This window comes from Anguilla anguilla, chromosome 9 (genome assembly GCF_013347855.1).
Source record: "Anguilla anguilla isolate fAngAng1 chromosome 9, fAngAng1.pri, whole genome shotgun sequence".
NCBI classification, from domain to species: domain Eukaryota; kingdom Metazoa; phylum Chordata; class Actinopteri; order Anguilliformes; family Anguillidae; genus Anguilla; species Anguilla anguilla.
In genome coordinates this window covers 42,009,723-42,025,806 of record NC_049209.1, presented here as the reverse complement: position 1 = coordinate 42,025,806, position 16,084 = coordinate 42,009,723, and the positions used below count along the sequence as shown (strand labels likewise).

General features: G+C 45.1%; 1 protein-coding gene across 2 annotated transcripts in view; it reads right to left on the bottom strand.

The window, feature by feature from the left end:
* The window catches only part of camkk1a (calcium/calmodulin-dependent protein kinase kinase 1, alpha a), a 44,334-nt gene extending 33,320 nt beyond the window's left edge, over positions 1–11,014 (bottom strand). For both annotated transcript variants that reach the window (XM_035433032.1, XM_035433033.1), the window contains exons 1-3: positions 10,667–11,014; positions 4,377–4,424; positions 3,145–3,198 (exon numbers count right to left, since the gene is read on the bottom strand). In XM_035433032.1, coding sequence (XP_035288923.1) covers positions 3,145–3,198; positions 4,377–4,424; positions 10,667–10,987 — 423 coding nt within the window. In that variant the 5' untranslated portion in view covers positions 10,988–11,014. The remainder of the gene's footprint in view (positions 1–3,144; positions 3,199–4,376; positions 4,425–10,666) is intronic.
* Positions 11,015–16,084: the final 5,070 nt, after the last annotated feature.

The window sequence follows — 16,084 nt, the reverse complement described above, 5'->3', positions numbered from 1 at the left end:
CTCCTTGTCCCGTGGCTACATGTTGTCAGTAACAACAGGCACTCCATGAAAGACTCACACATTTAAATATAACTTTAAAGAAACAAACACACAGTAAGTTTTCATGAATATTTTCAGTAATGCAGTTTGCTGTTTCATTAAAAAATGTTTGTTAAAGGCAAAAAGCATGCTCTCTCCGTGACGGACAAAAGGAATTAAACGCCCCAGCCTATCAATGTATTTGCTCATATTTTTTACTAGTGAAAACTGCCTGCTGATTTGTTTTGAAAATTAAAGCGCTTGCTACTGTCTCTACAGTTAGGCATTCTATTTAGATCATTTCCCACTGCTGCGCATGAGATCTGTAGGTTAATTTAATAAATTAATTTTCTTAAAACACTCTGTGATTTCTGCCACTTGTTTCAGGTTTTCGTTATTTTTAACAACTTTCGCCAGTATTTTCCGTGGCAAACACCTAGTTATTATTGCGTGGCTACTTAATCTCCACCCTTTGATGATTTCTTACTCAAGGAGTTGAAACAGAGTAATTCTTGTTGCAAAGATTCTCTCAGTGCATCTTAGAGGCCTATACCCCGGTCTCCGTCTTGCTCGCACCTTGATTTACGCCTGCTCTTTAGCAGCAGAAAACCTTCGCACAAAAACTGACCCCCCGTCAATTACTTGAACGTCAGTAAATTCAACTGAACGCATAATCGGCCACACTTACTGTGTAATGTCTCCACCCATGACTTGCAAGATCCTCGCTTAAATGCATATGCATGAAGGAGAGAAGCGCACCTTGCGATGACTGGCGTACGTGACACCGCGCTTCCTGCCACGTGCGCCTGCTTGATACCTAAGACCCACGCTTCTGGAGCAGAATATGTCATATCAGCCGCTGACGCTAGTAGCAAAAGGTTTAGTAAATCTGGCCCAAAGCTTGCTGATTACGTTTAAATGACAGGTAAAATGCAGTAGCATCTTTAATTATTAACTGATCATTTATGATTAACTGAAAGCAATGACTAATATAATGAATGAAAATTTGCATGAAATTTTTAACTGAACATCTCATTTGCAATCAATTGTTTTCTCAGGAAAGGAAAAAAATTGATTGCAAACTCCAACGCAGTGACTAACCGAGTTGCACTCCTTAACATGACAACACACACCTTCCCTTGATTAAAATGATGGTGTGATTAGTGACTTCAGAAGGACTGAAGAGAGACAGAAAACAGTTTAACTGTAACTGCTGCTACAGGTTGTTCTGTAGTTATAAACAAGACTGGATCCATTGCACAACCGAGCGCAACCCCGATCTCTCGGGTCTGTGGTCTTTTCTACAAAAATCCCTTTCAGGATGAGGAACAGAACAATGCAGAGGCCACAGACAACCAGTGCTACAGTATATACTCCCAGGCCTCTGGACAAAATGTCCACTACATCGAGGACCTGTGTGAAAAGGTCTCTGGTTTGCCAGTGACTACACAGTTTCTGACAAAATTGACACTTCAATTCAATGCCACCATTGTGGAAAGCTAGTCATAACATTAAAAAATCTTGCCGACCTTGGTGACAGACTAGGAGCTTGGCAGGCACATCACTGTTACTAGGTTACAGCGCTGCTAGCAGCCTAAATAGCCAAAAAAAAAAAAAAAAAGAAAACGGCGACTGCAGACTCAGTCTGTAAACAAGGAAATAAAACCGCAAATTAGCGAACGTCTCCGGCTCACTGGTTGGCAGCTACGCTAATGTGAACTTCCTCTGCGCATGTGCGACGAAGCACCAGGCGAGCTAAACCGGTTGCTCCCGAGACAAATCAGAGGCTAATGTGTGGTGGGCGTTGGAAGGCAGATGTAGATTACCGGCGACTCCACATCAGAAAGCAACGACTTTTAAATTCATGATTACAGGGCCGTCCCCTTTTCATATCCAGCCTGGGCAGTGTAATAATCAAAGTCTCCAGCTAAGATCTCCCCAGGCTGGAACCAGAGAGTGAGTGAGGAAAGATGAGCAATGTCATTGCAAGTCTATTAGATTCACCTCTCCAAAAACATTTGCTTTGTTACCTTGGAGCTCAATTCTCTGAACAATGCCAGCAAGCATATTGTTTGCGTCTTGTTATTCCACTCTTCTTTTTGGCTACAATATTTTGGCAACGAGCAGCAAACAGTGGCTGTGCACTGAGTCTATTCAATGCCTTATCAAAACGGGCCATTTCCCTGACCACCTTTCAGCTTCATGTCAAACAGTGAAGAAGCCTGTCAGTGTGAATGAGCGCGATTACAGCTCGGAGGATCCTTTTCTCTTTGCCTCCTTATCTCCCTCCGTCCCCCTCACTCCCCCGTACCCAGCTACTCAGGCTAGGCCGGGCTTTTCAAGCCGACGAGCGGTAATGACACGCAATCTCAGAGTTAAAAGCCGCTCTCTCCTTCAGCTGGAGAGGAGCAGAGCAGAGGAGGAAGAGTCCCCCCCCCCCCCCCCCCCCCCCGCCCCCCTCCCCCCTCCCCCCGACCGCGTAATCGTGCGGTACGGCATGCGGCGCCGCCGCCGCGGAGGTCTCGGCCGCGCGCTCCGCTCGACAAAAACAACAAGCGCGGAGAGGAGAAGCCTTGAGTCACTCAAATAACATTTCAAGGCCGGCTGCCCCTCTCCCTGGAGAGGTGTAAATGATTAATCATACTTAATCTGCCTGGGAAAGGTAACAGGAGGGGCGTTCGGGCGCGGCGAATCAGGTTCTCCGCGGTCCGCCCCGAGCCCTGCGCTCGAGTGTTCGCTTCGCGCCCCCGCTCTTTGTCGGCTCCTGTTCTCTCAGACCTCGTTGTCGACGTTGAACGCTTGGAGTTCGTTCTGCACGTCAGATGCTGGTGAATCATTGATTTTCGTGAGAGCAGGACAATAGAACGGAGTTCCCTTAGCTGCTCCGGTGCTGTTGTAGAAGCCGGGGGCAGATCCCCACCCACTCTGCGGGAGCCACGCCCCTCCCGGCGACCCCCCCCCCCCAGTAGGTCTCAGCCAATTACAGGGGCAGCTAAAGCGGTCACGGGCAGGATGTTTTGATCGCACTCAGACGGCAGGGAGGGGACGACACCGAACCCCATCGCGTAAAAAACGGGAAGACGGACAGGCTAACACCTATGCTCCCGAAGGGCGGGGGGGACTCACGTAATACTTGTCGTCGTCTTCATTATACGCCAGCTTCACCACCCCATACGAGCCCTGTGGAAGGAGACACAAGAGAAGGGAGGGAAGGTGGAAAAGAGAAGAACTGAGTCTGGGGACTTCCAGGTGTGACAGCTCAGCCAGCCGCCGAGAGAAAGCAATGGAAAAGTACAAAATCCAAAACATAAGGAACGTGTATTTTAAAATATGTGAACTAAATGTAATCTATTATTAAATGTGTAAATTATTGCCACTTTGACTTACAACTCACTATTGTATACAAACAGTATATGGTATAACATACAGTATATTACATTATACGTTTCTTTACAATATATTCCTAAATAAAAGCATGCAACTGTAATTTGTGTTTAAACATTACTTTTTCAGGGGGACATCTTTCACGGTTCATGGTTTCCATTCGTTACTGGGTACAACTCAAAAATGTAAAAAAAAATTCTCAGAACCTACTCCAACATTCAATTATATACCCTGGCAGTGCTAAACAGGACCACATTAAAGGTATATGAGTGATAAGGAGCAGCCAATCCCCAATCTTCTGTATACCACAAGACTTCACATATTACTTATTCATGATCCAGTAAAACATAATATAACTAGTATAATAAATAAAATCAAATAAAAGTGATTTGTTATTCACAAGACATCAGGTCATGCCATTTTATTGAGTTCTGCCAAATCAGTGCAAAGATAGCGCAAGTCTAGTGTATTTGACTGATGCCCGGCACTGTGACCGGAAGGCAGTATCGACAGCCTGCACTGGAGGAAAGAAATGGACCAGCAGCCAATCAATGCAATAAAAAATGGCAGCGTCATCAAGGGCATTAATTATAAATGGACCGATGGAGGCAAGAATAAACAACAGAACTACAATCTAATGAAAACAAATGTAAACAGAGCAAATGCCTAAATACGTGCACTTCCAGAAACGGTTGCTTTAGACCTGTTACACAGGAATAATAGAGGAAGGTGAAAACGACAACACCGTGTGTCTTTCAGTAATGTAGCACATTTGGATGTCTGGGGTACACAATCAAGGGGTTAGCTCTATATAGAACACTGTGCCAATGAACAGCACACCTTACATCCTGACAACAAATCTGTTGCTAATGTGCTCTGATTTAGAATGAGGGCAGCTTGCTTATGTAAAACCAGTGCTGTAGAAAACGCCGAGTGCTCTGCACAGCACAGAGAGACAGCGGACATGCGCTCACCTTTCCGATCTCACTTTTCAGCTTGTACTGGTTTAGCTGGATGCAGTCCTGCAAGAAAGAGAAGGGGGTGTTTGAGCACACTGCTAGGCCAGATTGAAAACACAAATCAACCCATTAAAAAAACTCCATTAAACGGAAAGTGCCATAGAGGCAGGGTGACACACAGATTAACTTCAGGGACCCAACCAATGAAATCAACTCAACAGATCAGCTGCATGTAAAACAGAAACAGCGCAGCGTTTTAAGTGAATGTAGGTAACAGGTTTCACATCAGCCGTGGAAATTTACGGCAAAGCCTAGAAAAGACGTAGTTAGAAAACAAAAGTTTTTTCTGATGGACGTGAAGTTTTTGTATTTCTACATAATATTCCCCCTGTTAAATGCTTTCCCGAACAGCTGTCTTAGACTAACAGCTGACTACAAAAGTAAACTTGTTTCTAGGAGGCCTTTTTTTTTACCCAGTATAACAACAAACGGGCGTAATGAGGTGAGGCAGTCAGAGAAGGTGGCTTGCAGCTGTGTTCTGTTCACAAGCGGGGGCTCTGACACTGCAGCCACGGTAGCCTGAGGGAACTGCTGGCTGAATTTATATCAACCTGCAGTACAAACGGACAATGTGCAGAGGAAACAACGAACCCCCCCACCGCAACCCCCCCCCCCCCCCCAAAAAAAAACAACCCTCATATCTGAGAAACCCAAATGGCCTCAAGCTCCCTTGCTCTCAGGTTGAGGAGAGAGGAAACCAGCGGCCCAGACTGTGGGCGCATTCCAATGGCTTATTTATTAACCTCCCTGCCTCCTTTCCTCCTGCCCTTTCCTAGTATGGAAGGCCAAACAGGTAAGCATGCGAAACTGACATCTGGAATCACGCGCTGTCGACGCGTGGCGAACGCGCGAACGAGGGGTCGACAGCGCGCCGACAACCCGTGATTCCAGACGTCAATCTCGCGCGTTTCCGACCCGTTCGGCCTCCCGTCATGGGCAAAGCGCGCGAGGCGAGGGAGAGCGAGGACGGATAAAGCAAGCGCGCGGGACGAGCGCGCGGCGGTGGCGGCGAGCCAGAGAGAGAGCGCTGGCACATGCTCAGTGCGAGCGGCGCTGCGGTAGCGCGAGCTCAGTCTCTTCCAGCCCGAGCGGCTCCTGGCTGAGCGCGCAGGCGGCCGGGCTTCAATAAATCATACGATGAGCCGCCAGCTCCATCTGCAACGCCCGCCGCTAACAGCCTTTCCAATATCCCCCTCTCCCCCGCCTGCCTGAGGAGCACCGGCAGCCTGCTCGCTTTATTTAATCCCCCCCTCCCCCCCCGCACGCCGCCATATTTATATTGATTATACTTTCCATCTGAAATTAAACTAGAAAAGAAAGTATGTCAGGGCTGGCCAGCTCTCTCCCTACCCTTCCCCCCTTCCTCCCAAGAAGAGACTGCCAACGGAAACCGGCTCGACAAAATGGCGGGATATCGAGCCTGAAATGAACACGGTGAAACTGCGCGCAGCGCTGCCCTGGCTCCTGCAGTTTCAGGGACCGCGCGCCACACTACGAGATGTACCTCACCCAACCAACCGGGTTCACCAAACAGGCCATTAAGCATTTCCTCATTACAGCCCGCCTGCTCGTTAACGTTCTCCTGAAATTAAATTGTTTTTTTTTTTTATTAACCTTTTTTTTCCCCCCTGGCTGCTCCCACCGCTAAGAGTGAAACTAATTTAAACTGCTGGTAAGCGCTGAGTGAGAAGTGAACCCTGGAGGTCACGACTCATATCCATACGCTAGAAGGCCACGCGCTGAATTTCAACACGCTCCAGCAGTAAAGCCTGGGGGGGGGGGGGGGGCGGTTCTTCGGTCATAAGAAGATTTATCGGAATTGATTCTCATGGTCAGACAATCCTGTACATTTAATATCGCGGCTGAAAAATAATCTACTCCGAGTCTGAAGCGAAGCGTGGCTTTTTCATTCCCTTTCTTCGCTTGCGTTTGACCTTCACAGTGAATCGAGCGGAGCCAGGGCCTCTCAATGGCTCCTGCGACACACTTCACTCCGCTCAGGAGAGAGAGACGAGGTGCTCTGAGGTCACCATTAAGCCTTGAAGTCAGTTAAACTTTTACGGTGCTTTGTTCTTAACCCTGGGTGACTCAATTCAATGGGGAGCTCCAGGAAAAAATCTCATTTAGGATGGCGCACCTTAATCTTATCATTTAGAAGGTACCGCACGCATACTCTTAAAGCAGATCTATTTAAATTTCTTCAAGATCTGATATGGAAATGTGATAGCCCCCCTCTTATTCATCAGATAAGACTGGACCTGAATTCAGTGACAAGTCAGCAGTAAGCCTGCATATGAGGCTTAAAAGGATGTCCGAGCCACTATCCTGATATGCTCTTATTTATTTATTGACTATGAGCATTTTCCTCTATTTTTTAGTTGAAGCCAAATGTGTCACATTCTGTCAATCCCTTCTGCTTACAGTCACCAGAATTCAGGCTACAAAATGAGGAACCAATTTTGAAATTAGCTTTTTGGCTAACTGATAGGCATGAGATGTGCTTTTGGTTCAGATTTGCCTATCAATTAGTGGGGGCCATTCTTACTGGTTAACTGTTAAAAATATAATGTTTTATAATATTATATTTTTTCCATGCCCAGTCAATCAATAGTGATTGAAATATGTAACCTTGCATCACAGTGGATAGGATATATGCTAATGTTACTTTGGCACATGGGCTGTTATTAGCTAATACAACTTTTAATAAATATTTGTGCACAGTACTGTTTTTTGTTCAACCAATAAAACCTTTTACTTTCTAAAAGAAAGAATGTCTTTCAACATGGCTACCCACGAGAGTAAAGAAACGGCATTTCGAATTCAAAGTCACCGTGAAGCACTTTCATATTTTTATACGCAAAGTGCCACAGGAGTTGCACTGAATATTCGCTCGTCTCTACTCCGCGCAGGCAGGTAACCTGCAGGTGAACAAAAACCGTGAATTCAGTACTGCCTCGGAGGACGTGAGTGATCGAAGGCCCGAGAGACAGGAGACACTCCGTCAGATGCTCTCGAACGGGCAGGTGTTTCATCTTCAATACAAAACCGCTGAACTCATTGTACGGTAAGCGGATTATTACAGCTATGACGAATGAAGCGCTTGACAACAATCGCACAAGCCTGAAGCTCTGGTCTTCCTTTTATTTCACGTGATGAAGAATTGGTCATATTTAAAATAAATATGGTAGTTATTCAGTTCCTAAGTGTGCCATAATCATTGTTTATTAACCTCTTAAATTTAAGTACTGTCACCATTTTAATATGGGAAGCTTCAGTTGGAGGGGAAGCGTTTCTGTTTGGAGACTTGATTCTAGGTCTCCAAACAGCTCTACACATAATGCTGATATGCCAAGCCATGCTGGCATTCTATGTAAGCAGTTTTTTCACCATTTCTGATGCATTTGTTTTAAAAGCTAAGAATAAAAAGAAACATAGTGTACAGCAACACAAATACACGAGATCGCATACACACACAAAAACACACGCACAAGCAGACACACACACACACAGCTGCACACACACACACACACACACACACACACACACACACACAAACCGCAAAAAAACAGAACTCAATGTTTTTTTTTGTACTTGTTATTCACAGGTACACTGACTGGACTCACAGTGCCTGTCTCCAGATTATAACAGTTAATCCCAGCCCAAAAATGGCCCACGTTGATTAAAAATCTCAGCGAGAGGCAGAGAGGGATGCCCCATCTGGGGTATTATCCACAGCTCGCTATATTAACCTTTCAAAACCAGAGGCACCCAGAATGATTAGAGCTCGCTGTCCTGTCTGCGGCGAGGCCAGCCAGCCCGCTGTGGGGCCGTGCTGGTCTGGTCAGCGGATGTGCCCCGCGGAAACGCGGCGGGAATGCGACGGAGGAGCCCGTCCGCCGGCGGTATCGCATCATCGGCGCTGCTCAGGAGCCGCTGACTCAGACGCCGACCTCAGCATCTGCCGAGCGATCTCGATCGAAGCGCAAGTAGTAGCACGTTAGCGTGCGCGCCAGATGCTGCTGTCCCGATTAGCAGGCTGCGCGGGATCTGTGAGGGGTGGGGGAAGAGGTGTGTGGGGGGGGGGGGGGGTGGGCCAACACCAGCTTCCCCTCCAGGCTCCGCAGCCGGGACACGAGCTCGGGACAGGTAGAAGGGCTACCTACGGCCTATTCGGTGGGTTCAGCCCGCGGGAACATCTGTCCCTGTTCCCGGTCCCCCCCAAACCGCCACCGCCCCCCGGCCCCCCTCCACCCCCCTGCAAACGAAGCGCGCGACAGCAGCCGTTAGCCCGGGAGAGCGATGGAGCCGGCGTCAGCACTGACAGAAAACCACTCTCAATGCCACAATCCATTAAGGGTCAGTCTTTCTGAGTGGGGTCAGACCCATTTAGATTCACTTACAAAGGGGGAAAAAAATCCCCACAGAAAATGGTGATCCATTTCTTCTTCCAGAAAAGGCAGCCTTGTTAGAAAAACAAAAAACAAAAACAAAGCAAAGCACCTGCTTTCATATAGTTTTCCCATTCTCTATTCATAGTAGAGCTTACTGTAAATAAGTCAGTTGAACCAAGTGACAAGAGATACATTGAACTTAATGCAGCAGATACTTTCATGTCATTCTTACTTCAAACCAAAAAGGGGAAAAAAAAACTGAACAGTGCAAAATAACTCCTTCAAAAAACAGGATTCTTTTTATGGTTCAACAAAAATGTCAAAAGTTAGGTTTAAAGAAAATGGGACATATTCCGTGTGTTATGCAAGACAACTTACATAAGAAGACCCAAGGCCTCCGGTCCTCATGGCTGTAGCCCACACATGATGCGTATCAATTCTCTGACAAAATAGTTTTTATGATATGATATGATATGCTTTTGTGATATGCACTTTTTGATTCTCCCGATAGACTGGCCCCCTCAATTACAAGGAGATGGGCAATCAGAACTGATCAGCCGAGCATGAAGAAGCCATCGCCACTGATGGCAGGCACCACACGAAAGAGCAAGTAAGCAGCCAAACAAATGACTATGCTTAGTGTAAGGGGAATAAATCTCAAAAAATACTAGCGGTGCATTGCCTGAGCTGAATAACAATGAGGATTATCTGCATGATGTTCTTGCAAGATCTGGAGAATAGTAAACAGGAATGTACAATTCGACGCTGTAAGGTGCGGTAAAGCCCTTAGTGTGTTCCAAACCGTAATGCAGCGGATGGGGTGGTGTAGAGGAAGGCATTCCAACACCTCCTTTGTTTGAGCAGCCATTTTGAAAAAAAAAAAATTAAAAAAACTGCCAATGTTTCACCAACCACCAGTTATAAACTATATAATCAGTGAAATATCATTATGAGTTTGAATTTAGCATATTGAGTTTAGGCATTATAACACATCTGTGGTACGATGAGTACCATATATCTGTGGATGCTTTATATTGGAATTTGTGTGAAATCTTCCATACCTACTGGAGGAAGTTCTGGTTATATGTTGAGCCTAAATATAAATATTTCAGGATGTAGGTCATCCTAAAAACACATTATTTTAAATAAGAAAAATATATAAATACAGCATAGTCACCTGTTAAAGTAATCTTGAATTACTCAGCCAGCCTTTTAATGTGGCTTGTGGATTACAGATTTTATTTAAATACATTTCACTGTCAGATGGCCGCAGCACAGGATCTGGGATGGGACCCGCCATAGCTGATGCTGATCTATCTCAGAGCTGAGCATAAATAAAGAAGGATTATCTGTACATAATTTATCAGGACTCAAGTCTTAAGCTAAACTAAAGCTCTGACCTCCTTGCAGAAATTGCTGCAGCACAGCTCGATGTTCTTCTTTTTCAAAAACAATTTCTCAAAAAAAAAAAACTGCCATGCATGTACATAGTCTCTACATGGAATAACACGGACCACAACGTACAGTCATCAGGTGGGGTCGGCCATTTGTTTCCCCTGCAGATTAAAGGCAGGTTCCCCTCAGATATCAGGAAGCATTTTCCGTCTGAATAGCTGCTAATGTATGGAACAGCTTGCAAGGTCATAGAGTAGAGGCAGAGGCCGAGTGGGTGTTCAAGATTAGGCTTAATACAGTGTAGGACACTCTCTGGGCTACAGGTAAAAGACAGGCCTAGATGGGCTCAATGGCCTGCTCTTGCTATTATGCTATCCTTCATTCAATTCAATTCAATTCAATTCAAGAGCATGCCCAGAGCGACAGTGGCAGGCTCATTCCTTTGCTGCGACTGCTCACCTGGGCGTCAGAGATGGACACGCGCTTGGACTCGATGGTGGGCCTGCGGGCCACCCTGGGCGAGATGTGAGGGTAGGCCCCCCCGCCGGCCCCCAGGTAGGTCCCGCGCTCCTGCAGGGACAGCTTCCTGTTGGACAGGACGGGCCGCTGGGGGGCCCGCTTGGCGGCCGGGTCCGGCGTCCTGTCCTTCACGCCGTTGGCGGCCGCGGAGGCCTCCTTGGCGGCGGCCACGTCCATGGCGGCCACCATGTCGGCCAGCTCCGTCTGGTGCTCCGGGTCCGAGTCCGGCGCGGCGTAGCCAGGGTCGGTGCTCATGGCCATCGCTGGTGGAGGGGGGGGAGGACGGGGGGCGGGGGACGGGGGCGCGATCAGGCGGGGGACAGCGGCGGGGGGGCGAGGGGGCCTCCAGCAGCGCGCATCAACCGCGTCACGGCTGCCAGCTTGGCTCCCGGGATCAGAGGGATCTCCGCTGAGCTGCAACAAGAGGAGAAGCGGGACTGAGCGGCGCGCAGAGGGAGCAGCGGGGACCGCGCGGAACAGGAAGACCCAGGATTACAGGGGACCGGAAGACCGCGACGGAGACATCAGGGCGAATCAGAGCTGCTCTTTGCACAAAAGTTTTTTTTTTTTTTTTTTTTACAATGCTGTCATATACAAGACCTTTCAGGCATCAGAAGAAAACCAATGTTACCCCTCAACATATAAAGAACCATCAACACATGATATCGCTATTGAACTAAATGAGGGGAGAGTAAGGGCGGGCGTACATTATACGTGCAGGTTCCTGATAGTTTTTTTCTAACTGGTACCAAATCGTACCAAAAAAAACAATAGGTCATAATTCGCAAGGTATGAGCTTACGGGCTCCCGAATGTTTTTTGACATACCCAAAAAAATCTGGGTACAGTCAGCTTGAATTCGTCAAGTGTGAGAGGTCACGCGAGCCGATTCTGTGTTTCAGTTCCCGTTGACCAATCAGGAGGTGGCTCCGTGTATGACCCACTGTGCTTTGTCGACTGTAACGTTATCTGATCTGGTCGGGAGCTCGTATAGTCTATGCCATCATCTGACCTGTTGTCACAACGTGAACCTCGTTAAGTGTGAGAGGGCATCCGAACTCCCGACCTCGTAACCCGTGAGAAAATCGTATAATGTACGCCCGCCCTAAGGATGCAGTCTCTTCTTTTCCTATTAGTGCAACTCAATTTGCTAACAACTGGCTAAATGGTTGGGATATGCACCTCTCCACTCCACATGTAACATTTCTGAGAGGTTCTCTATGTAATTAGCACACAACACTAAAGGACTGCAAAACCTGACTTCCAACATTGATGTTCTTAAGAGACTCACAAGCTCGAGAGGGGTACTTGGAAGTCACAGATTGTCAGTCAAAAACAGGGCTCATTCCAAGCTACGTTTTTCATAAATACTGCAAGGTTACAGCTCGTACATGTAAAGGCAGACAGACGATAATGGATTTCCAATTTTCCCAAACATCCTAACATGATTTCTGAGGAATTGCATTCATCAAGGTTTCCTTTTGTCATGAACGGCTATCTGGACGTAATGTGTTCAATAGCACTAGCTAAGAGAAAAGCTTGTAAAACACGTTATCAGACGATTAAAGCTACCCACAATCCAAAGCAAACAGCCAAATCCAAAGGGGAGAAAAACAGAAAAACCACACATTATCCACCATAACCCTTCGCAGCAACTGTCATTGTAGCTTCAAATTAAGATGAAATCCCACAGTCAACAACATCATTGTAGGTAATACCTCCTGACTTAAATCCTTCAGATTAACACTACATCATCATGTAGGTATCAACTGAACTACTCAACCGAAGCACATGTGTAGAAACACAACATATATTACCTATATAAATGCTCATATTTTAACTACCAAAATTAAGCGCATGAGTTGAGTATAATCCGCCGAACTATAATAAACACTTTTTTCAAAACTTTTGACTAGGAACAGAAAGAAACCCATTAAGCTGAAATATTGTATTATGCAATGCATAATACTTACAAAAAAAAACAAACTACCTTTTCATCTGAATGAGCTGTCGACAGGCTTTGGCAGACGGGAGAGTGCGATGATGGTGCTTTTTAGCACTCTAACCATGTAGGGAAGCTAATGCAATGTGGTTCATTTTCGTGACCCCTACAGTGGCTAAGAGTCTCAACACTTCAGTCAGAAATGTCCCGCGTTTAAATTTGACAAACAACGCTCTTCTCTCCTGGAAATTACACTGCATTAGGACAGCCAAGTTTCCAAATGATTTTTTTTTTTACCCTCCGGAACTTTCCGTGGAACACTTCTGCGTTAACTCCGAAATGACACGCAGCCCCTCACTTGTACAGGCACCACTAGGCCTTCGAGCACAGAACTGCAGTCTTCCAGGGTGCGGATCTATTCATGCCCCATCAAATAACATTGGTCATCATTGAATTTTTCATGTTCAAAAGAAGTATGTCCTTTTTATGTCATGGCCCACATATCTTCTTTCATGAGCAGAAGGATTGATTTTACTGGCATCACTCAGCAGAAAGCAAAGCTTTCGGCAACCAATGCCGCCTTCAGAAGGGAGAGACTAAAACAAGGCCGCAGAATGCACAGGAACTGAGAAATGTGAAGATAATACAGAAAATTATGAACAGAGTTTTTAAGAGGAAATATAAACTAAATCCTCCCTTAAACACCTCTGCCAATAGGCTACATCCCAAAATCCACTTTATGTGAGGAGTAGCAACTGCACTACAAAGTATCCTGTCTCTGGAGGTAAAGAGATATGCATGGTCGGTGTCCAATCAGGCTATTGTCCTGCTGGCTGCATTATGGTGGGTTTTGTATTCTTCATGTGCATCACAGAGGCACTATGCCTATCTTTCCAAAACACAGACAGCCCATAACTGGAGTGAGTAATAATGGCTGTTTTGGAATCAATTGCGGGCTCTTAACAGTGTCCTGCCCCCCTCCGCACTTCCCACTAAATTGATCACCTGAATGAGATCACAGACACAGAGAGAGAGAGAGAGAGAGAGAGAGAGAGAGAGAGAGAGAGAGAGAGAGAGAGAGAGAGAGAGAGAGAGAGAGAGAGAGAGAGAGAGAGAGAGAGAGAGAGAGAGAGAGAGAGAGAGAGAGAGAGAGAGAGAGAGAGAGAGAGAGAGAGAGAGAGAGAATTTCTTTGGAAATGCACTATGACATATTAAACCAGTGCTCTTGAGACAGACCCAATTTATGACACATGCTTATTTTACATTTAACCCTTTGAAGAGTAGAATTTAGAAAAAATAAAAAACATTCTAAAAACTTAAAAGTCAGTGTTCTAGGACTCCTTTTCTTTCAATTACCAGTAGTGGACATTCAATTTAGAACATTCAAATCACACATTTGTGATCAGGGTAAATAGTTAAGCTAATTATGTGTTATACCAATTACAATTATTCTTAGGTGTATTTGTAAAATTCAGTTACAATCCCAAAGGTCCACCGGGTCCAGTGAGTAGATTTTATCTAACATTACACGCCCGAATGGTTTGGTGATGCAGCATGTTACAGCACACTACAGGAGATTTAAATCTCAAACAAATAAATCTATTACTTGGACTAATAGCAGGTCCCTTTATAATACAATTTTAAAACTATCCATCAAAGACTCATACGATGCAATACTATTTGAACTGAAAAAATGTGTCATTCAATACATTTAAATATTTATCTGTATCACCTGCACAGGTTGCACAGGTTCTCTGAATGACCTTGAATGATCTTGATGACTCATGGCACCTTCAATGCTTATTTTTATTCAAATATCTCACTGGATCATTGCACTGCATGGGTTCTGCACTGGCTTTGAGCTTCACTAATTAAAATGAAATACCATTTTTCACCCTGAAAAATGCAATTAGTACTAGAAACTTTATGCTCTTCTGATATTTAACCTTATTTAATGCTCCATTTGCTCCTAACAAGATTTGGTTTCACTCAGAATTCAATAACTTCCCCATTACTGCACTCAATCTCAGCAAAGCAGAAACCTGATGATATCTCCTAGCCGAAAAACAAAATTCCCTTTTAGCATTTTTTCCATCTTTCCACAAAAAAATTAACCAAAACCAGTCATCCAGGGCATAGACTCAGACATTCAAAGCCATCGGAACTGTGTTTTTCCGTTAGAGGCCGACTCCTCCTGAGGGAATACAAGCTTTATTTGTCTGTAAGCTGTTTTTTTTTTTTTTGCGTGTAGCGTAAACAAAAGGTCTGAAGGTGGGAGGTGGCTTTGAGCTGGAAATATCAAACGCCTAGCTAAATAAGGGCAAGGGAATTGCAGAGAACTTCACTTGTGCTTACGTAACTTCCCTCTTCTCTAAGAAATGCTGCAAAACACAAGCACTACTGGCTGACTTAGTCCACTTCATGTGAAACTCAAGTTATTTCCTTCCCTTTGGCATGTGAATACATCAAATAATCAATAATCCGCCTTTGACAGAATGTAGTGGGTGAGCCATCCTGATCCTATTCACCATCCAAATCCTGCTTTCTGTCAGCATGACTTTACTTATCAAACACATAAGGCAAGAAACCCGAGGCAAGAAACGAAAAGTATACAAAAAGAGTTGTTTTTAGGTCATAGTCTAGTTTTATACAGTCGTACCTTTTTTGGAACATTCCATTGATAATGATTTGAGAATCCCATCAGAGTTTTTTGTCCTAATTTTATAATTGAGGTAGAACAAAAAAACCTGGCATTTTGTCTTTATTTGACTGAGCCATTAACACAAGGGTGTATCTAGAGAGGGAAGGGGAGCGGGGTTTCTCCTGCACCGAAATGCCTTAAACGGGCCGCCTAAGTGTTTTTTCAAGCTGCCTGAGCCGCCTATAGGAGAAATCGCGCATAACCTCGGAGTGCTCTCAAGCTTAGACACTTTAGCGTCTACAGTAGCGTCTGCTTTAATGCACAAAGAAGGAAACAGACAGTAACAGATAGAGAGTGCTGACAACCACACATGCCACTCAGGCGTCCGCTATCGACGTGACCTTCGGCAAAAACCGCCTACCTTCATAAAATTTGGTGGATTTGCATCTTTATACGGCAATTGTTTATTTATGCCGCATCTGCCCAGATTTAACGTATATTTATAGATCATTATGCGATGTAATTAGATATAATTCCATGAACATATCCAAACTATGGCATATGGCCATTATGCCATTAATTGGATTCTACTGTATTAACCCATACTGTTTTTGCCTATCTGCGCAGATTGAGCTACGAAATAAAATTCTGAAAATGTTGTTTAAGGTACAAGTAACACCAGTCATAAAAAAGGATGGTGCAAGCATTCATTGAGAGAATGTGTAAAAAATATTTAAATATAGTTAGCTGCCATTTGTGTGGATTCATTAAGTAAA